This window comes from Elephas maximus, chromosome 7 (assembly GCF_024166365.1).
Source record: "Elephas maximus indicus isolate mEleMax1 chromosome 7, mEleMax1 primary haplotype, whole genome shotgun sequence".
In the NCBI taxonomy this organism is placed as follows: Eukaryota; Metazoa; Chordata; class Mammalia; order Proboscidea; family Elephantidae; genus Elephas; species Elephas maximus.
The window spans coordinates 88,924,467-88,946,113 of record NC_064825.1 but is presented as its reverse complement, the minus strand read 5'-3'; the positions used below and the strand labels follow the sequence as shown (position 1 = coordinate 88,946,113).

Below are 21,647 nucleotides of genomic sequence, written 5' to 3'. Positions count from 1 at the left end.
GTTAGACGACACCCTTGCCATGCCATTTTTATACCACCCCTTGTCAACTGGGCACCTGTACACATCTTAAACCATATACAGTCTCTAAATAAAGACAATCTCAATGTCATACTTGTACCTCACATGATACACGTAAGATGCTTACAACAGAAAGTACAATAGTCCCTTTTACATGATATTTTTTGTAAGTAATGAAAACAAGTATTTGATGCACATATGCAAGGAATGAATACTTGTAACAATTACAACCCTCATTTCTGCAACTGGTTATGTGGTAGTAACTGGTATTTAGAACTACCTTCTTCACCACCCATTCTGTATTCCCTTTGCCTTTATCAGGCACTTCAGCTGATCATGGTTCTTTGCCTGGGTGGGTGACCCAAACCTTCATTCCTGAAGGGTCTGGGCCATTAGTAGTCATGTCAGAATTGGGTTGCTGTAGTTTTCCATTGACTTTAATCACAACACATGGTAGTACTGAGAAACATCATAAGGGATTTCTTGTATTCCAGACATATTCTTCTTTACCTCTATTATGTAATATCAACCCGATTTCTCCTTGGTAATCAGGATCAATCACACCAGCCAACACAGTAACTTCTTTCTTTGTCTATTGATCCAGAGGCGTGAAGAGCCCGAAGTGGCTGGGCGGCATTTGTAACTTTAGTTCAATGGATTCAGTGTTGTTTCTCCTGATGGGAGCATTTTTCCCTTTGGACCTAAGGCCTCTAGATTCACAGAGCATAGGGTCACGGGGACAGGAAGTAAAAATTTTGCAAGTGGGTCACTAGGGGCAATAGTGAGTGGTGCCACTCCCATTTATACACCTTGATTCCTGGACCCATGAATCCTGCAATGGGAGAAACAGCACCATATATCGGATGTTAATTTAGAGCATATACAGCCGCCCAGAGAACATTGCCCCAACTCTGCAAGGTATTGCAGCCTAGCTGGTGCTCTAACTGTGTATTTAGAAAGCCACTCCATCATTCTGTCAAGCCAGCTGCTTCAAAATGATGGGGAATATGGTAAGATCAGTGAATTACAGGGCTTTGCTCCAAAATCCTAAGGGTCTGCACTGTGATTCACCAGTAGGGCCTGACATAGATGCCATACAGCATCTCTGCCCCTGACACTTCAAGCATCATTGGATCAGCCAGATCATATGACCCAAATGGCAGAGCGGCTTGCACAGTACTGGCCTGAACCTGTTGCAGAGCCTTCTCTTGTTCTGTACCCCCTCAAAACTAGGAACTTTTTGAGTCATTTGATAAATAGGCTGAAGTAACACATCCAAATGAAGAATATGTTGCCTCCAAAATTCAAAGAGGCCCACTGGGTATTGTGCCTCCTTTTTAGTTGTAGGAGGGGCCAGATCCAATAGCTTATCTTTCACTTTAGAAGGAATATCTTGATATGCCCCACACCACTGGACCCCTAGAAATTTCACTGAGGTGGAAGGCACCTGAATTTTTGTCAGATTAATTTCCCACACCATAGCACACAACAGTTTTTACTGGAGTCATTGACACTTGGTCCAGTCAGCATAATGTCATCAATGTAATGGACCAGTATGATGTCTTGTGGAAAGGAAAAGTGATCAGTATCTCTGCAGACTAAATTATGACATAGGGCAGGAGAGTCGATATATCCTGGAGTAGGACAGTGAAGGTGTATTGCAGGCCTTGCCAGCTGAAGGCAAACTGCTTCTGGTGTTCCTTCAAAACCAGAATCAAGAAAAAGCCATTGGACAGGTCAGTAACTGCATGCCAGTTACCAGAAGATGTATTAATTTACTCAAGCAATGAAACCACATCTGGAATAGCAGCTACTGTTGGAGTCACCACCTGGTTAAGTTTACAATAATCCACTGTCTTTCTTCAAGACCCATTTTTTGCACAGCCCAAACAGGCAAGTTGAATGAGGATGTGGTAGAAATCACAACCTCTGCATCCTTCAAGTCCTTGATGGTGGTAGTCCCTCCAGGAATGCAGTATTGCTTTTGGTTTACTATATTCCTAGGTAGGGGCAATTCTAATGGCTCCCACTTGTCTTTTCCTACCATAATAGCCCTTACTCCATTTGTCAGGGATCCAGTGTGGGAGTTGTGCCAGTTGCTGATAGATCTGTTCCAGTTATGCCTTCAAGAACTGGGGAAATCACTACAGAATGGATTCAGGGACCTACTGGACCCACTGTGAGATGAACCTGCACTAAGACTCCATTAATAACTTGACCTCATTTGCCCCCACTCTGACTGGTGAGCCACAGTGATGTTTTGGGTCTCCTAGAATTGGTGTTAATTCAGAGCCAGTTTTCAATAACCCCTGAAAAGTCTTATTATTTTCTTTCCCCAGTGAACAGTCACTCTTATAAAAGGCTATAGATCTCTTTGGGGAAGGCTGGGAGAAAGATTAACAGTATAAATTTTTGGCAGTATAGTGGGATTTTTCCTCAAGGGTACCTGGTCTTCCCTTCCTTCTAGGGGTTATGGGTCTATAAACTGGCTCAAGTCAGGGAATTGATTTAGGGGCTGTGACTCTGTATCCTGGTGATTCAATTTAGACTTCTGTTCACTTGACCTGGAATTTTTCCACTTTCACAGATCAAGTAATTATTTAGTAGATTCCCCATCTGGTTCACTCCTAGAGATACCATGACTAAGTAGCCAGTGCCATAAGTCCTATGATTTAGACTATTCTGATTACTGCTTTGACTCTGCTGTCCATTATGGTAACCACACCCACCTTGTATTGGTCAATTGAGTGCTGCCACTTGACCCCTACCACCACAGGGTCCAATTAGCCCCATTGTAGTTAGGTGTCTTAATTCAGTTAGGGCAGTTCCCACTGCCACATCTGACTTACATAAAATAATAATCACAACAGTCTTCAAGATACTGGGACTCCCTTCTCAAATTTGTTTCTCACCATTGTCATATAAGGTATGTTGTCTGGGCACTGCATGTGTGGGTGTGGGTCTAACCTGATAAATCCACTCTAACACACCAGTTTCCCTAAATCTTTGGATACCTTCCTCTACAGTATACCAAGGCTGGTCTGGTACTTCAACTTGATTTAGTGTAGACCACCACATGATCCATGCTTCAGCAAACAACAAAATAACCTTTGCTAACCTCTTGAGCTAAAATACTGAATGAAGAATCTGTGCTTAGTGGGTCCACATCAATAAACTCAGACTAATCCAACCTTATGATCCTTGCACCATTATCCCACACCCTTAATAGCCATTTCCACATGCATTCCCCAGGTCTCTGTTGGTACATATTAGCAAAGTAAAGCAGTTCTTCTGGAGTGTAGCATACCTCCTTCTGGGTCATGCTTTGTGCTTCACTTTTTGAGGATTGCTGGGACTTTGGTTATAGGTGTAGAAGCAGAAATGGGTGGTGGGGATGTGTTCTAAGAACACTTACCAATGTCTTGTAAGGCATCTGCCTCAGGGGATGCCCCAGGCAATGACTCAGATGCCTCTCCAGGTGATAATTCAGACAAAGGCTCTTCAAATACGGCTGGGTTAATCTCATCAGATAGGGGTGGAGGCATTAATGGTTATACTGGGGAGGGTGGTTTAGCAGACAGAGATGGCATAATCTCTTCATATGGGAATGAGAGGGCTGGTTCTGTTGGCAGGAGTGATTCCATGGAACTTAGGTTCTTATTGTCCCCAGCTTCCAGATTATCTGCCCATATGTCCCCATCCCAAGTTTAAGGATCCTATTTCTTCCCAGTCAATGCCCTCACTTTAACTTCAGACACCATTTGGGGCTGGGAATTTAATTGGCGTTGTGATGCAGGCACTCTTACGATAAGACTGTGGGTTTGGTTTTTAGCAATGTCAGCTCTGTTACTACAAGAAATAAGACTGTCTTTCAGGGCACAAGTGGCAACTTTGAGGTTGCTTACACAGTGCTTGAGCTATGACTCTGAAGCCCTGAGTTCATCTGTTTTTTCACCACTTTGTCTAGCAAAAGTAGGATCAAACAACAGCTTCCTTATACTTCTCATTCTGACAAAATTGTAGAAAAGTATCAAACCTGTGATCCCCCAGAGCCACATTTCTCACCAATACTTGATCTGTTGCCACCTCACACCATGGATTAGCAGTGCCCTCTTTACTATTGGAAGCAGAGTCATCAACATCTTTGAGACTAACCAGACTTGAGAACCAATTTAGAAAACTCATCCTTATAATTTTGTTTCTCTAGAACCACTCTTGATTCCAAATGTCTTAGGCTGAGTTCTCTAGAGAAGCAAAACCAATGAAGTGTACACACACACACACACACACACACACACACACACACACACACAGAGATTTATCTCAAGGAAATGGCTCATGTGGTTATAGAGGCTGGGAAGTCCCAAGTCCGTGGATCAGACGTCAGGCTGGAGACTTCTCCTGACTCACGAAGCTGCAGGGGCTGATGAACCTAAGATTGGCAGGTCAGACAGTTAGGCTACTGGCTCATGGCCAGAGGAGGCTGATAATCAAGATCAGCAGGTAAGACGGCAGACTGCTGACTCAAGCTCCAAGAACTAGAGGTAAGATGTTGACAAGCCGGATGCAGGATTCAGAGTGAGCAAAAGCCAGTGAGCTTTGCCAGAATGTCCTATATGTTGGTGCAGGCCACACACCCAGGGAAACTTCTTACAACTGATTGGCTGATCATATCAGATCACATCATAGAGGTGATCATATTTGTTTTAGTTGCCTAATGCTGCTATAACAGAAATACCACAAGTGGATGGCTTTAACAAACCGAGGTTTATTCTCTCACAGTTTAGGAGGCTAGAAGTCTGAATTCAGGGTGTTAGCTCCAGGGGAAGGCATCCAATGTTGGCTCTAGGGGAAGGTCCTTGTCATCAATCTTCCCCTGGTCTAAGAGCTTCTCAGCGGAGTGACCCTGGGTTCAAAAGACACTTTCCAGTCCTGGTGCTGCTTTCTTGGTGGTTTGAGCTCCCTCTCCTCTCTGCTTGAGTCTCTTTTTTATATCTCAAAAGAGATTGACTCAAGATACAATCTAATCTTGTGCATTGAGTCCTGCCTCATTAACATAACTGCCTCTATTTCTGCCTCATTAACATCATAGATGTTAGGATTTACAACACATAGGATTGTCATGTCAGATCACTAAACAGTCGACAACAACACAATACTGGGAATCATAGCCTAACCAAGTTGATACACATTTTGGGAGGACACAATTCAGTCTATAACAACATTATATCACAAAATGGAGGATAACTACATCATTACGTGTCTGCCAAACCACTGAGAATCTTGGCCCAGCCAGATTGGCACAAAACCTTAACCATCACATCCTCTTCAAAGCTTTAGATCAGTTGATTTGAGGAGTGTCCTGAGATTGCAAGGCAAGCTGTTAAAAAATGTGCCAATCACAAAATAATTCTATTATGAAAACATTCTGCATCCCACTTTGAAATGTGGCGTCTGGGGTCTTAAATGCTAACAAGCGGCCACCTAAGATGCATCAATTGGTCTCAACCCACCTGGATCAAAGGAGAATGAAGAACACCAAGGTCACACGATAACTATGAGCCCAAGAGACAGAAAGGGCCACATGAACCAGAGACTTACATCATCCTGAGACCAGAAGAACTAGTTGGTGCCCGGCCACAACCGATGACTGCCCTGACAGGGAGTACAACAGAGAACCCCTGAGGGAGCAGGAGATCAGTGGGATGCAGACCCCAAATACTCATAAAAAGACCAGACTTCATGGTCTGACCGAGACTAGAGGAATCCTGGCGGTCATGGTCCCCAAACCTTCTGTTGGCCCAGGACAGGAACCATTCCCGAAGACAACTCATCAGACATGGAAGGGACTGGACAATGGGTTGGAGAGAGATGCTGACAAAGAGTGAACTACCTGTATCAGGTGGACACTTGAGACTGTGTTGGCATCTCCTGTCTGGAGGGGAAATAGGAGGGTAGAGAGGGTTAGAAACTGGTAAAATTGTCACGGAAGGAGAGACTGGAAGGAGGGAGCAGGCTGACTCATTAGGGGGAGAGTAAGTGGGAGTATGGAGTAAGGTGTATATAAGCTTATATGTGACTGACTTGTAAACGTTCACTTAAAGCTCAATAAAAATTATTTAAAAAAATGTGCCAATCACAGCTACTTGTATGTGCAAATAAGGATATTCTTGAGACTTGGCAAAACTATGCAATGTAGAGAAATAAAATGAATTCTGAAGTTGATATAAGACATTGACTTTGTAATTTATTGTTACATTTTAAACTTAAAAAATAAATTTAGGCTAAACAAACTTCTACATGTTTTTCTTATTGGGGCTGTAGATAAGATTTCGCGGGAGAAAGACGTGGCAGCCTGGCACCAGAGTGCCTGCTCCTAACTCCTTCCCCAGGTCACCTCTTCCCTGGGTTCTGGACATAATGGCATGATCCTTAGTTTTGCCTCTGTACCAGTAAAAACACCTATTACTTGCTTGGCTTCATTGTAAGGATCAAAATGTCATTTTCTGCCTGTGGCATGTTGGTACAACATTGTGGCCACTGCCTTTTGGGGAGGTGGGGAAGTGGACAGAGAGAAAGAAAAGGAAGTAGCAATACAACGAGCAAAAAAAAAAAATTCTGCAGTGTTGGAACGTGTCGTATAACATTAGTAGCTATCGTAGCCATCATCTATTGACAGCTTATCCTTTTCCAAAACCAAACCCAGTGCCATCGAGTCAATTCCAACTCATAACGACTGTATAGGACAGAGTAGAACTGCCCCATAGAGTTTCCAAGGAGTGCCTGGTGGATTCAAACTGCCAACCCTTTGGTTAGCAGCCACAGCACTTAGCCACTACCCCACCAGGGTTTCCACTTACCCCTTTAGTTATCAAATTTTTATTTTTAAAATTTTGTGTTTTCAGTCTTGAAATGCATGCTTACTAGTTGAATGTGTTTAAATTTTTGTATGGATTTTGAGAAATATGATCTGGTAATTTAAACCACCAATAACACAATGGCACTCTGGCACCTTCAATCTGTGATACGAGAATGTACCAGTAAGAACTAAAGAGAATTTATTGTGGACGGCTTTCCTTTAGCGTTGCTATGAGTCAGAATTAACTCGGCAGCAATGGGTTTTTCCGTTAGGTTAAGGAGCCCTGGTGGCACATTGGTTAAAGTGATCACCTGTTAACCAAAACGCTGGTGGTTCGAAACCACTAGCCACTCTGCTGGAGAAAAATGTGACAGTCTGCTGTAGAGATTTACAGTCTTGGAAACCCTGTGGAGTCGCTTTGAGCCAAAATTGACTCAACGGCAGAGAGTTTTTTGGTTTGGTTCCATTGGGAACCCTTGGTTTTCCAAATATGACACAGAAAAACCAAAATAAATCCATCAGGGCTCCCTAACTGTTACACAGGAAAGCCAGAATTATTCCTGTAGGCTTTATCTCACAGAAAAAAAGGAAGAAGTTTACAAAGCTAACACATACAGGAAGCAGCACCTAATAGAATGCCCCACCTATGCAACAATCAGGCTCCAATTCCAGTTTGTTGAGCTTCACCCATTTCAAAAGGGACTCACCTTGATGCTAAATGCATTAGAACCAGAATACTACAAGGTCCAGAGGCATAAAAAGGGGCTGGTATACCTTTAAACCAATAGTAACTGAAGGGTTTTTGTGTATTAGGCACAGTGCCACGCCCCTTGCACAGGCTATCTCATTTAATCTTTCAACCATCCCATGAGAGGTCAGTGCTATGAAGCCTATTTTACAGCTGGGGAAACTGAAGCGAACTTAAAAAAAGGAAACTTGCCCAAAGACGCAAGTAAGCATGCTCTCTCCTGAGAAAAAAAGGAAATCATGACTCCCCTCCTCTGCTAATTCTAGTCAGGCTAGGTTGTAATGAGGTTCACCTATGTTATGTTGTTATATGCTGTTGAGTTGATTCCGACTCGTAGTGACCCCGTGAGTCAGAGTAGAACTGCCCCATAGGGTTTCCAAGGCTGTAATCTTTATCGGAGCATATGCCAGATCTTTTCTTCCATGGAGTGGCTGGTAGGTTTGAACCACTGACCTTTCAGTTTGCAGCCAAGTGCTTGGCTGTTGTACCACCAGAACTCCTTTTACCTATGTTATGACCCTACATCATTTTCTCAATTCTTCTATCCAGTGTAATTTCTGTTATTGTAATGGCCTGATCATATCCTATTTCCTGCGTTCTGTGTTTGTTTATGGAGCAGGCTTAGGTAGTATGGCCATTGGCTGTCCTGTGACAGGCCTTAGTGTACATTTAGGCCCTTCCTCAGAGAGTTGAGGTGTGATGCGCACACACACATGGGTGAGGGACCTCCTTTCCTGCTGCCCAAAGACTGAGAAGCCTGGTGGGTAAACCTTTCCCTGCACTCCAGTCTTGTTGGTCAGGGTCAAATTCCTTCTAATCTGCCTTGGTGGCTAGAATATCAAGCAGCCTTCCAACTGACTTCTTGCTTGTCTTAACCTAGGTTCACCCCACAATTTGTGCTGTTTCCTTCTCTACCCTACTCAGGATGATAGAAAAGTATCATGGCTAAACCATGCTTGGGTTTAAGAACTTACAGCCTGCGTGCAAGTCCCAGCTCTGTCGTTTAGTAGCTGTGTGACTTTGGACAGGTTAGTTAACTTCTTAGTCTTCCCTTGCAAAATGGGAGTGGCGATAATTGAGTCTACTTCTTACAACAATGCTTACACATAGGTGCTCAGATATTTGATCATTGAATGGACTTGTTAGCTATGAATATTTCTGCCCCACCAAAGTTCCAAATGTGGGATTTGGCCCCTCTATTTAAAGGCTTATCAAGAAGCCTGATGAGCCCTGGCTCTAATCAAGAGAACATTCATTCCCATGAGTGACTGCATTAGGCTGGGTTCTCTAGAGAAGCAAAACCAGTGAAACGTGTGTGTGTGTTCATATACATATGAAACCCTGGCGGTGTAGTGGTTAAGAGCTATGGCTGCTGACCAAAAGGTCGGCAGTTTGAATCCGTCAGGTGCTCCTTAAAAACTCTATGGGGCAGTTCTACTTTGCCCTGTAGGGTTGCTATGAGTCGGAATCAACTCAACAGCAACAGGTTTTTTTTTTTTTTTTTTTTTATATATATGTATGTATGTATAAATACGTGTATTGTGTGATACATATGTACCTATATAGGGAGAAAGACTGAAATTTATCTCAAGGAAATGGCTCACGTAATTGTAGAGGCTAGTAAGTCCCAAGTCTATGGGTGAGGCATCAGGCTGGAGGCTTCTCCTGACTCAACGTAGCTGTAGGAGCTGACGAGCCCAAGATTGGCAGATAAGATGGCAGGCTGCTGGCTCACAGGCTGTGGAGGCTGACAAATCCCAAGATCAGCAGGCAGTATGGCAGGCTACTGGCTCAAGTCCCAAGAACCGGAGGTCAAATGATGACAAGCTAGATGCAATATCCAGAGTGAGCAAGCAAGAAAACTTTGCCAGAACATCCATATATATATTGGATATAGGCCACACCCCAAGGAAACTCCCCTTACAACTGATTGGCTGATCACATCAGATCACATAAAGAGGATGACTACATGATTATATAACTGCCAAATTACATCATTCCATAACTCCCAAACTATATCATTCCATAACTCCCAAACTATATCATTCCATAACTGCCAAATCACTGAGAATTATGGCCTAGCCAAATTGACACACAATCTTATCCATCACAGTGACCTTTTAAAAGGGCTCTCAGAAATAGCCAGACAAGAACAACACCCTCCCTTTTATGTTCTTTCCCCTTATGCTTGTGTGTACACACACATCCAGAACAAAGAAGGAATGGTAGACAAATTGCATCTTTGTCCCTTCTCGTGGTGCCCCTCCCATGCAGGTATGAGAAATGCTGACTTGGAGAGTAGGCCAAGGGGTCTAACAGAGCCCTGCCCCAGGCTTGGGAGCTAGCTTAGGCTCTGCTGCTTTGTAGCTGAACCTCCTTAGGCAAATCACTTCACCTCTCTAGGCATCTGTCATGTCATCTGCAAACAAAGTGGGGAGGAAGGCTTTTTATTGATGTTTCAAGGAGTTAATCTGAAACCCTCACAGATCAAAGGGTCCTCTGCTGGCTGGGGTTTCATACCCATTTAATTGACCATTTAAGGTGCCTCCAGAGAGCCTGACTCCTGTCTGTGCTCAGGCAGTAAGGAGCCAGCTTTCTTCTGGCCTTCCAGAAAATTCCTTTTCCCTGGTGGTGAATCTAGGCTTTGACCTTAATTCAGCCTTTTGGGTTCTAAAACCCAAACTTGGTGTAACCTCACTTTCTTCTATGAGATTTTAAATAATTCATTGTTGAAAATGTCTTCACACAGATAGGTACTGCCAAATACTGGTTATGTGAAAAGGCCATGTGGCAGGAAAAGGTCATCTGTGTTTATAGAAAGGGTGTGGCCAGGTGGATCAGGAAGATTTCCTTCCAACACTGACTATCCCTGCCTTTGCCCTACTTTGCTCTCCATCACATAGGTTGAATATGACTCATCTTTTTTTCTTTTCTGCTATTAAAACAATTATAAAACAGAGAAAGAAAGAAAAAACAATCTAGCAAAAACTGATGTCCAGCTAGCAGAGATAAATACTAAGAAGTTGAATGAAGTTAAACTTGAAATTTCCCTCCATTTTTCAAATTAGGGAACTGGAAGCAATTTGCTTCTGTTGTAAGCTGATGCTTTCTCTTCATGTTCAGTGTTTCTTCTTGTACATGGCTGCCCCACCCACATGGGTTTAACTATGCAGTTGTTGTCTTGCCCCCAATTGTGTGTACTTCTGATGATGGGTACCCCCTTTACCAGGGAACAGGCTTCAGTGATGGTACTTTATTCCAAGGGTCACAGTAAATATTTTAAGCTTTACAGGCCAGGAGGCAAAATCAAGGATATTATATAGGTTCTTATATAAATAATATAAATATATTTAAATAATATAAATAATAAGAGAGAAAACAATATTCTATTAAAAATTATGGTAAACATATATATAATATAACATCTGCCAATTCAGCCTTTTTTTATGCGTATAATTCAAGGGCATCGATTTCATTAGTCACGTCATACAACCATCACCAGTATCCGTTGCCAGATTTTCTGTCACTTTATAAATACTCTATGCATCTAAAATAATGACTCCATCTTTCCCTCCTTTTCCCACCCTTGGATAACCACTAATAAACATTGGTCTCTATGCATTTTCCTATTCTAGATATTTCATGTCTTAGGCTGGATTCTCTAGAGAAGCAAAACCAGTAAAGCATATAAATATATATAGAGAGAGATTTATACCAAGGAAGTGGCGCACAGTTGTAGAGGCTGGAACGTCGCAAGTCCATGGGTCAGGATAGAGACTTCTCCTGATTCTTTTAGCCAAAGAGACTGGTGAACCCAAATGAGCAGGTCAGAGAGCAGGGCTCTTGCTCAGAGGCTGCAAAGATCAATGAATCCCAAGATTGGCAGGCAAGACCACAGGCAAGCTGCTAGCTCAAGTCCCAAGAACGGGAAGTCAGACGAACAGGAGCCAACTGCAGGATCCAGAGCTAGCAAAAGCCCACAAGAACCTGCCAGAGTGTCTGCTTATATTCGATGCAGTTCACATGCCCAAGGAAACTCTTTTTCAACTGATTGAGTACTCACAGAAGATCCCATCATAGAGATGATCACATTATATCAAATCTCATGGAAGTGATCACAACATCAAACAATTGTGAAACTGTATCATAACTGCCAAACCATTGAGAATCAAGGCCCAGCCAAGTTGACACACAACCTCACACAACCTCAACCATCACATTTCATTTAAGAATTTTCCACATATTTTTAATTGCTGAAATTTAAAGTTTAAATTGAGTATAATTGTTTGTTATACAGATCTACTAATGAGAAGAATAGAATTCTTTTGGGAGGATAAGATTTTCCTTAATTGGGGTTCAAAGTTAGTGTTCTCTATCATCAAATTGATTGCAAATGTGCATTTGTTAATGCTATCTGTGATGAGATTTTACGTATTCATCTTTGAAAATGTCTTTCTGCATAGATAGGTACTGCCAAATATACTGTTTATTAATTCTCGAGCATGTGATTTCAGTGAGTATATTCATCTCTTGGAAGGCATTTAAAGTATTCTGTTAGTTTCTCCTCTTGGTATTTCCCTTTTAATATGTCATTACACTGTAGATTAATCACTTTGATTGAAGGTTCAGTGGAAGCTTCTCAGTTGCATGGTTAGATGGATTTTGAAATAAGGAAATAATACCCTTTGTACTTGCATCAAGGTCCAGAAAATGTTGCTGAATCTGTGATTGGAGCTTGCAAAAATCTATCCACTACAAATTTGTGTGGGAATGGAGGGAGGCCAGGGGTTGCCAACCTCTACCCTATACTGATAACAACAACAAGCAAATCGGTGCTGTTCTAACAGGTCCTGACAAGCTTTCTTCCTGTTCTAGGTTATAGCCTGCTGTGCTACAGCTGTTTCCCAACAGGCCATCCCTGCACCCAGACCACCAATTGTACATATCCTCTGAATTCATGTCTCTTTGTCCAAGCCGGTAAGCACCTCCCCCTTCCCCCTCCTAAGATAAGACCTAGGAAAAAATTGTGCCACCCTAATTCTCATTAAACTTGCATTCAACAGGAAATAATTATCATTTATTAGCACTGGTTGTGTACTGGGCACTAAGCACTCCCCATACGTGTTTTATTTAATGCTTCCTACCATCTCTCAGTGTGATCTTTCATTCCCATTTGATAAATGAGGAAACTGCGGCTCAGATTAAGCAGCCGGCAGAGGTCAAGTAACCAAGTCAGGATTTGAACTTGGGAATCCATCTAATTGCAAAGTTTGTGCTCTTAACTGCTACACTGTGCTGTCTCCCAGACTTTCGATAGCCTACTGTGTGCCAGAGTGTGACCTAGGTGCTAGGGATGCAAAGATGAAGAAGGAAGATAAACAATTAAAATTATGATAGAGGCCTATTCAGCTGTCCCAAATTATTTACATCTCTACTCTAGTTATCATAGGGTATCTGGTAAAAAAAAAAAAAAAAATCTGGTACAGAGATATAAATCCATGGGGTATCTAGTACATACAGAATCCAGAGGGCACTCAAGCTGAGCTCAAAGGACAAGAAGGAAGTAAGAGGTCTAAGGGGAGAAGAGTGTTCTGGACGAAGCAACAGAAGGTACCAAGGCTTGGTGGCCCTAGAGAGCAAAGAGCTCATCAGTGGGGCTGGGGAGAGTGCTGACATCAAGTCCTGTCTAACTCTGTTTTCCAAATTGCTTAGATTATGGAATTTCCACCTCTATAAAACCTATTAAAATAGGTTTTAGGAAATGGTGGATGGGAAAAGAAACTAGCAAAGTTTCTTGCCGGGGTGTGGTTCTGAATTAAATCTGTGTATGTAAATGATAGTGATGAGGAATGGCAGTTTCAGGGTCTCCTTAGTGTACAGGGTAAAACCCTCAGACTTACATTCTAAGAGATAAAAGTAAAAACACTCCTCAAGGTTATTTTCACTCTTATATCGTTTACCACAAACCCTTCCCAGTATCAACATCAGTGAATGGTAAACATAGCAGGAAAACTCACAGAAGGCCTGGGAGACCTACAGGCTCAGCAAAACTCGATAGAAAGGAGAAGACTAATTTTCCCAGAAAAAGGAGATCCCTCAATAAGTAAAGACAAATTAGAATTGTCATGTTTAAACCCACCCAGCAGCTCTGCGGGAAAACTGGCGATCTGCTCCTGTAAAAATTACACTTTAAAAAACCCTATGGCAATTCTACTCTGTCATATGGGGTCACTATGAGCCAAAAATTGACTTGAGAGCACCTAACAATAACAACAAAACCCACCAGGAGTATCTGACAATTTCGATATTGTTAGGTGCCATCACATCGGCTCCGACTCACAGCGACACTGTGTACAACAGAATGAGGCACTGCCCGGTCCTATGTCATCCTCACAATTGTTGCAGCCACTGTGTTGTTGAGGTTCTTCCTCTTTTTCACTGACCCTCTACTCTACCAAGCATGATGTCCTTCTCCAGGGACTGATCCCTCCTCACAACGTGTCCAAAGTATGTGAGACATAGTCTCGCCATCCTTGCTTCTAAGGAGCATTCTTAGATAAGAGAACATAGTCATTCCTTCCACAGATATTTGAACACCAGTTAATGTACCAGCTCAGGCAACCTGGTTCCTGACCTTGATCATCTATATCTCTTGGACCCGTGCTACAAAAACTGTTACATCTAGATGAGAGAGTAAAGGCAATATTATAAGTTAAGGAAGTATTGGATTAGCAGTTAGGAGCTCTGGCCTCTGTCTTGCCACCAACTAGTTCTCTCTGCCTCCATTTCTTATTAATGAAATATGTGTGTTGGGTGGCAGAGGTGGGGAGGAGAGGGAAGTAAACCAGAGCCAAAAATCTTTTTTCCAGCTCTCAAATCCCATAGTTTCTTATTTTGAATTGTTAAACTTTTAAAAATTGTTAACATGAATCTTAAATATTTTTCTTCTTCTCATGAACGTTAGTCCCAGACCTTCAGCTAGACAAGATACCAGCAGTTCTTGAAATACAGGTATTCTGGCCTTAAATTTAAGCATCTAACTCCCCCTCCAGCTCTGGTTGATGTCAGCATGGGAGAGGCAGAACACACTGTCGTAAACATACACTGAACTCTGAGTCCATCCTGAGTCAACCACCAGGTACTACCTTGGGGGACATCCTTTAACTTCTCTAGCCACATTTTTTTTTCCCCAAGTGTAAAATGGGAACACTTATCTCTTGGGGGTCAGTGGGGCAGTTAGAAGGGAAAATAGATATGACAGTGCAGAATAAGTGTAGGAGAGAGACGAGTGTTGGATGCTAATTCAACCAGTGTTTACTGGCATCCTGGCCAGGCCCTGCAAGCATAAACCACGTTAAATGTACTTAGAGTCTGATGAAAACCTCTGAGGACAGTGCCAAGTGAGCGTTGCTGTAATGGCACTATGGATAAAGGATATACTTCAGACTGCCTAGGAGAATTGGGTACTGCTGTTGGGTGAAGGTAGACTTGAGCTGAGTCTTCAAAGACTCTTTTTCAAGTGAAAAAGAGCCTCTGACCCTCCAGTGTTCTGCACATCTTTCTTCCTCACGCCCCACTCCTCACTCTAATGTAATCTGCTTTGATTTGGGTGATCCTCTGTGGTAAGAAGATACCACTATAAATTCCACTCTTCTCACTGTCTCATAAGGTTGTTATGCATGAAAATACATGTAAAGTGCTTGATACACTGCAGAATACATAAGTGATTAATTGGTATCAATTATTGATAAATTACTATCACTTCTCCCAAAGCTGTTAGGCTTCCTTAGTTAAAACTCTCCTAGCTGTAATGCTTTACAAGTTCCAATACTTAATTACTGTTACATAAAGTAGCAACTTGTCCTATTCAGGAACCCTGGAGGTGCAGTGGTTAAGCGTTTGACTGCCAACCGAACGTCAACAGTTCGAATCCACCAGCAGCTCTTTGGAAATCCTGTGGGGCAGTTCTACTCTGTCCTGCCTGTACAGTCACTAAGAGTCGGAATCAGCTCAAAGGCCATGAGTTTTTTGTCCTGTTCTACGGCAGCCTTTAGTACAATATCAGAAGCATTTGCTTAAATACTTGTGACTCTAGCAAGTGGAGCCATTTCTGGAACAATCTATCTGGCCTCTATCACTTCAGCAAACTTCATTAAACTCTAATCCAAAAACTCATACCTCTGAGGGAGTGGGATGGGACAGTTATACTTGCAGTTATAAACTTAGAACTGTTTTGTTCTGAGCTATGAATGGAATTGGATAAATTTGTTACAATCCTTAAATAAGGAATAGGCATCTATATTTTTTTCCTTCCAGCACAGAAAACAAGAAAACAGTTTTAGGACAATGCCAAACCTTCTATATCTCTAAATCCGCAGCATCTAGCATACATATATTTTTTGGAGAAGTGTCTATTCACATCCTTTGCCTGTTTTTTAATTGGGTTATTTTTCTTTTTTGTTGAGTTGTAAGAGTTCTTTATATATTCTGGATAGAAGTCTGTACAGATATATGATTTGCAAATATTTTCTTCCATTCTGTGGGTGGTTTTTTCACTTCCTTGATAGTGTCTTTTCAAACACAAACACTTTTAATTTCAGTGAATTTCAACTTATTTGTTATTTCTGCATCATGGGATTTTGTTTGTTTTTAAACAGTATCTTAAAGCCTTTTCCATGTCAGCTATTGCAGGCATGTGCCATTTTTCTTTGTCTTCATGGAATTCCATGGTATGGCATTCTACCAGAATTTCTTTAAACACATTTTTTTTTTTTTAATTAAGATGGACTGGTTTTCAGTTTCTTACCGTTACAGATAGTACTGGAGTGACCAACCTTGAGCATACATCTCTTTTACAAATAACTTCATAGGATAAATTCCTGAGTGGAACTGTGTGAATCAAAGAGCGTGTGTGTTTAAAATCTTAGTAGATATTACCAAATTTCCCTCTAAAACAACAGTCCGAATGCCTCATGTCTATCATACTCAACTATACTGGCTGTGATGAGACTTCCATTTTATGGAAGAGTTTGTTTAGAGCAAGCTATTTTTTTTATATTATCATTTATTTAACTGTTACTTTTACAACCTAACTGGGACCAATATTCTTTGTAGATGTCTCTTCTTCCACAGGATAAGTTCCAAGAATTAAAACTGAGGGTTCAAAGACAGGCTCTCAGAACTTTATCCACTTGCTTTCTAAACCCTTGTTTGTATGTCTCCCCACAGAGTCAAGAAAGTATTACCATTGTTGGAGGATGTCAGATTGCAACTTCCAGTATATTTCAAATGCCTTGGAGGAGAACAAGCTGCAGTACAGCTGCTGCCAGAAAGACCTGTGTAACGGTCATCCTGGGATGACCTTCCCAGGAAAAACAGCTCTGCTAATGGCCCCACTGCTGGTGGCAGCCTGGAACCTCTGTCTCTAAATTCACACCAGGAGGGCTTCCCCTAAACTCATTTTGGTATATTCCCCTTTTCCTTGCCACTTCATTTCAAAGGCTTTATTTTTCCAAGCAGATCCTGTTGGGGAAGAATATAAAATTAGTTTGAGCAGTTTGTCTAAGAGAGAGGACACTGAGAGACTTTGAAGATCAGTCCTTTTCAGGGGGGCACGTGTGACATGAGGAGCTAGGTTCCTCTGCTCTTTGGAGGACCAGCTTTGCCTTAACAGCTTAGGTAGCTTCTCTGCAGTATTCAGTTATTTCCCCTCTGGTTCCTTGTGTTACCCAATTAGGGTTCGTGCCTTGGAGCAGTTGAGCCAATGAAACATACTCCAAGTCAGAAAGAGTGAGAAAGTTTATAAAGGAGATGTATACATTACCGGGGACCCAGCAGCAACACAGATCGTCTCTATGGAGTCCCAAAGAGCAATTTTAAATTATAACTTGCACACACTTTTACAAGGGTTAGAAGTGCCTTTGTAGTTACTTGGCTGGAGGTATGCTCAAGAGGAGTTATTCATTACAGCATAGTGACAAAAGATACTGCCAGACATCTCTTTATTAGGTTAAAGATATACATACCAGATACCTGGGTGATTTTCTTGTGGGGGCTGTCAGCCACAGGTGGTCGGACAGAACAAAAGGTTATTTGCATCAGGTAAAAACAAAAAAGAGTCATTAACACTAGGTCAAAACAAAGTCATTAACAGAGGTATGTGAAGGAGGAGGCAGGCAGAGCAAGGAGAAGAACTTATAGGTTCATCATGGTTTATCATGGCATTAGTTACGTCAAACTCTCAGTCACCCATTTTGAAAAAGGAGAAAACATGCTTGGGAGTATTGGGGTCACACTTGGGTATAGTTAAATAGTATGATCAGTACTTTGTGGGGCGGGGAGGAGGAGAAGGACCTTTTTTAACATTCTGTTTCTTGTGGAATGCTTTCATGCTTTCCTGTCACGGCCCCTGTGTTGCCATGCAGACCTGGTGAATGTTCTGGATGGTGGGCCATCTGCCAGGGCAAAAAGATTCTTAATGCTGAGTGATTGGAATGACTGTGTATTTCAATGAGAAGGTGTGTGGCAAGGAAGAGGGGAGGGTAAGCTTTCCAGATGGGAGGGAATGGAAACACAAGTTAGTTTGCTGAAAAATTTCATCCCTAACTTTTGTATGGGCTTTGCTGTCTTTCACTAGAAAAACTTAGAGAATAAATTAATAGGGCTTTTAAAGCTATTTTTCTCCCCCTCTCCCCCCAGTGATGTAATATCTTGGCTTTGCTACAGTTAAATAATAAATATTTTATGCTACATGTATTAAGTATGTTTATGTTAAAAGTTACTGGTAGGAAAACTCTGTGTCTGTATATAGTATGAATGCGAAGGAACAGCCTTTAGGGTTGCAGTTTGGGACTTCCAAATGCCATCATTAACAGCAACAGATCTGAAGGCATGTCTTTTCCCTGCCCATCCAGCCTGTTGACTCTTGGCTGATTTAGCACAGATTGTAAGGGCTACTAGCATAACAGGCTTTCTGGGAAGCTCTACTGGTTTCCAAAAAAAATGATAACACCCCTTTCGGGAGGGTGGAGTTGTTCCTTTTTCCTGTGGGTACTGGTGAATAATTCTCAAGATCTGGTAGACTTAGTGATACTTATAGCCTTATGAGCTTGTCTGTCTTTGACAGCATAGCCTGATTTTTGCAAATGAAAATGGAAGTCTTAATGAAATTAAGTTTTTTTTTTTTTTTAACCCCTTGATTATATAATCTGCTAGACAAACTGGAAGAGCTAATGGTGACTTTCTGAAAATGAAATCTAATCAAATGGATATGAGTGTGGTTATTGGCCCAAAAGGATAAAAGCATATGCAATATACCCAGTGTTAGCAACTGGAAGAAGAGGTCTTGGGCAGTACTGGTTCTTTTCTGTTGAGGCCATTACTTGACCATCGACAGAGATTGCCTCATCAACACCTGTGTTCCCCTGGTGTTCTGTGGTCTGTTGGCTCAGTACTTCCCCTTGAATCATCTTTAATTCTTTGTTCCAAGACAGAATACTAGCTGTGACTCTTTCCACAATCAAATTTTCTCTGCTTGGGAAAGTACTAACCATGCCCACAGCCACTAGCTGAGGAAAGCAGCTATTTCATATAGGACTTTTTGGTTCTAAGGAGTGACAACCAACTTTGACTCACTTAAGCAGAAAACGAATTTTTTGGAACTTCATTCAACCAGACTCCAAAAAGCCAGGAGTTGAGCAGTTCCAGGAATCTCTCTTGGGATTAGATTCCAAGGTTAGACTGTATGACTGGCCTATCATTTGTCGCGTTACCCACTTTTTGGCCAAGGCACATTGAGGAAAGGGTAATTTTCTAAAGCTGAATCTTGGGTGCTACTAAATGGGAGATGGGGATAGAACTGTTGAGCAATCAGAATCATCAAGGGTCATATAAATGACCTTAAACTTAGGAGTTCCTGTAGCAAGCTGTTATTTCTCTCAGACTTTAGTTTGTAAGATTTTAGTTTGTAAAAATTTTGCTTACTCTACAAGTACCAGGAGACCCATCTACCAAGTAAAACAAGAATAAGGGCTGGACCACATTTTTTAGAAACTTTTTTTTTTGAAAGAGTGGGTGTTGGGAAGAAAGATGGGAATGCCTTGACCCCAAGTCTGTACCAACACAATGGTTAATTCAGATGAGTAATAAAAGAAAGACTGTCCTGGGCTTCTCGGAATAGCTGGGCCCTTGAATTGTGGCACAAACAACTTCTAATTATGTCAGCCTCTGCCAGGAAGAGGGGTGGGAGGTCAGAGGCTGTGGTGATGGTGGCCTTGCCCTGAGAACTGGGGAACTGTTGGGAAGCTGTAGGGAGGAATGGTGATGAGGCTGGTGCTGGAGCTAAGACAGGAAAAAGAAGGGCCTCCAAATCATGTGCAATTCACATAAAGTTACCAAGTAACAGGAAACAGACCAGGGCACAGAAACAAAGCCATTCCCCAGAACAGTGGGGCAGGGTATCTGAAAACAGCCTGCAAACTTCCTTAAAGTTGTCTTTCAGAAGCAGCTAGGTGAAACCAGCCCCAGGGACATGGGCAGAACATCCACCTGTGACCACTGTGTGACTTTTCACCAGGGGCAGTGAGGAGCTGCAGCCGTGGCTGGAGAATCGAACTCGGAACAGGTGACTGTGCAGATGCAACACCCCATAATAAGTCCTGCTATGGATCCCAGAAGCCTCAGGGACAGGAGCTGTCTTAAAGCCATCTTAAAAAGCTGTGCACGCACACCTTAGTTAACCTATCCCCACCCAAAACAGGCCACTTGCCAGAAAACCCTGCCTATGCCTCTGAATAAACATGAATCTTCCCCTACCCCTCAATAATTTTTTAAAACCCATGCAAGTCCTTTGTTCTGAGAGATGGGGGTGAGCATTGCCTAGGCCCCCCGTGTCTCTGCTTACAAGCCTCTTTTAATAAAGCTTTGCTCGTGTGGAAAATTCTCTGTGCCTTACCTGTTCATTCTTGACCAGTGAGAGGCAAGAACCTTATTTAATTAAAGGCATAGAGGCGCCGGTAATGGAGTCAGCCTGCCTGGTTAGAATGCCAGTTCTGACCAACCACAGGACCTGAAGCAAGTTACTTAACCTCTGTGTGCCTCAGTCTCTTCAGCTGGAAAATGGGGATAATAGCACCTGTGCTTGTTGGAAAAATTAAATGTGTTAAGTGCCTGATACACAGTAGCCTGTCTTTATATGCTTAGCATTATCCTCAGCAAGGTAACAGGTAAGCTGCTTCTTAGGTATGTCACTTGGTAAATTATCTGGAATCAATTTGGTTTTCTAGGAGGGACACCCCCTGCTCCATCTTCCTCATCAATTCACCAGCCTTAATGGTGAATGGCGGAATTCATGTATAACTGCATAATAACCATAGCCACATTTTATTGACACACCTACCATGTGTCCCAGGTACTGCTTATACATATTTTTATCAAATACATCAACTCTGTGAAGTAGATACTGTCTTCATTTTACAGATCAGAAATTTGAGCTTCAGAGAACTGACATGACTTTCCCAAGGTCACAAGGAGTCCTAGATTCAAACACAAATATGTTGTATTCCAAGACACAATCACCACACTCCCCTAGAACCTGTCCTGTGCCAAGGCAGGCATGGCAAATCGTAGCATACCCCTGACAAAGCTGAGAATCAGGTAAAGGTGTGATTGCTGGCAGTGTCTAGATACAGAGCTAACATGATGGAAGGGAGGTGGGACTCCTTAACGAGCAAGTCCAAAAGGGGCTTTCTGCACTGTCTCTGAAGGAAGGAGGCAAATAGATGACTGAGAGAACCGAAAAACAATACCCTACAGGCTCCCAGGAACTCCTGGTTGGGGAGGACTGTGGCACTGAAAAATTGTCAACCCCAATTTCATTGATTCAGCCCAGGTTAAATGTAGCATTGAAGTCAGGATGTTGGAAAGGAAACTCCGCCACACTATGTCACATTTCTTAAAAGAGACACTCCTGGCTTTCCTCCTGAGAGTGGAGAGGAAAGACTGCCTGGTTGGTGAGTTTTGAGA

The 21,647-nt window shown here is 42.2% G+C and overlaps 1 protein-coding gene across 2 annotated transcripts in view; it reads left to right on the top strand.

The window, feature by feature from the left end:
* CD59 (CD59 molecule (CD59 blood group)) overlaps positions 1–20,553 on the top strand; it is a 51,064-nt gene extending 30,511 nt beyond the window's left edge. Inside the window, exons 3-5 of one of the 2 annotated variants that reach the window (XM_049890876.1) lie at positions 12,501–12,602; positions 16,854–17,089; positions 20,200–20,553. In XM_049890876.1, the coding sequence (XP_049746833.1) occupies positions 12,501–12,602; positions 16,854–17,053 (302 nt within the window). In that variant the 3' untranslated portion in view covers positions 17,054–17,089; positions 20,200–20,553. Of the gene's footprint in view, positions 1–12,500; positions 12,603–16,853; positions 18,377–20,199 lie in introns of those variants that run through there. The other variant, XM_049890875.1, reaches the window with a different exon arrangement.
* The last annotated feature ends 1,094 nt before the right edge of the window (positions 20,554–21,647 follow it).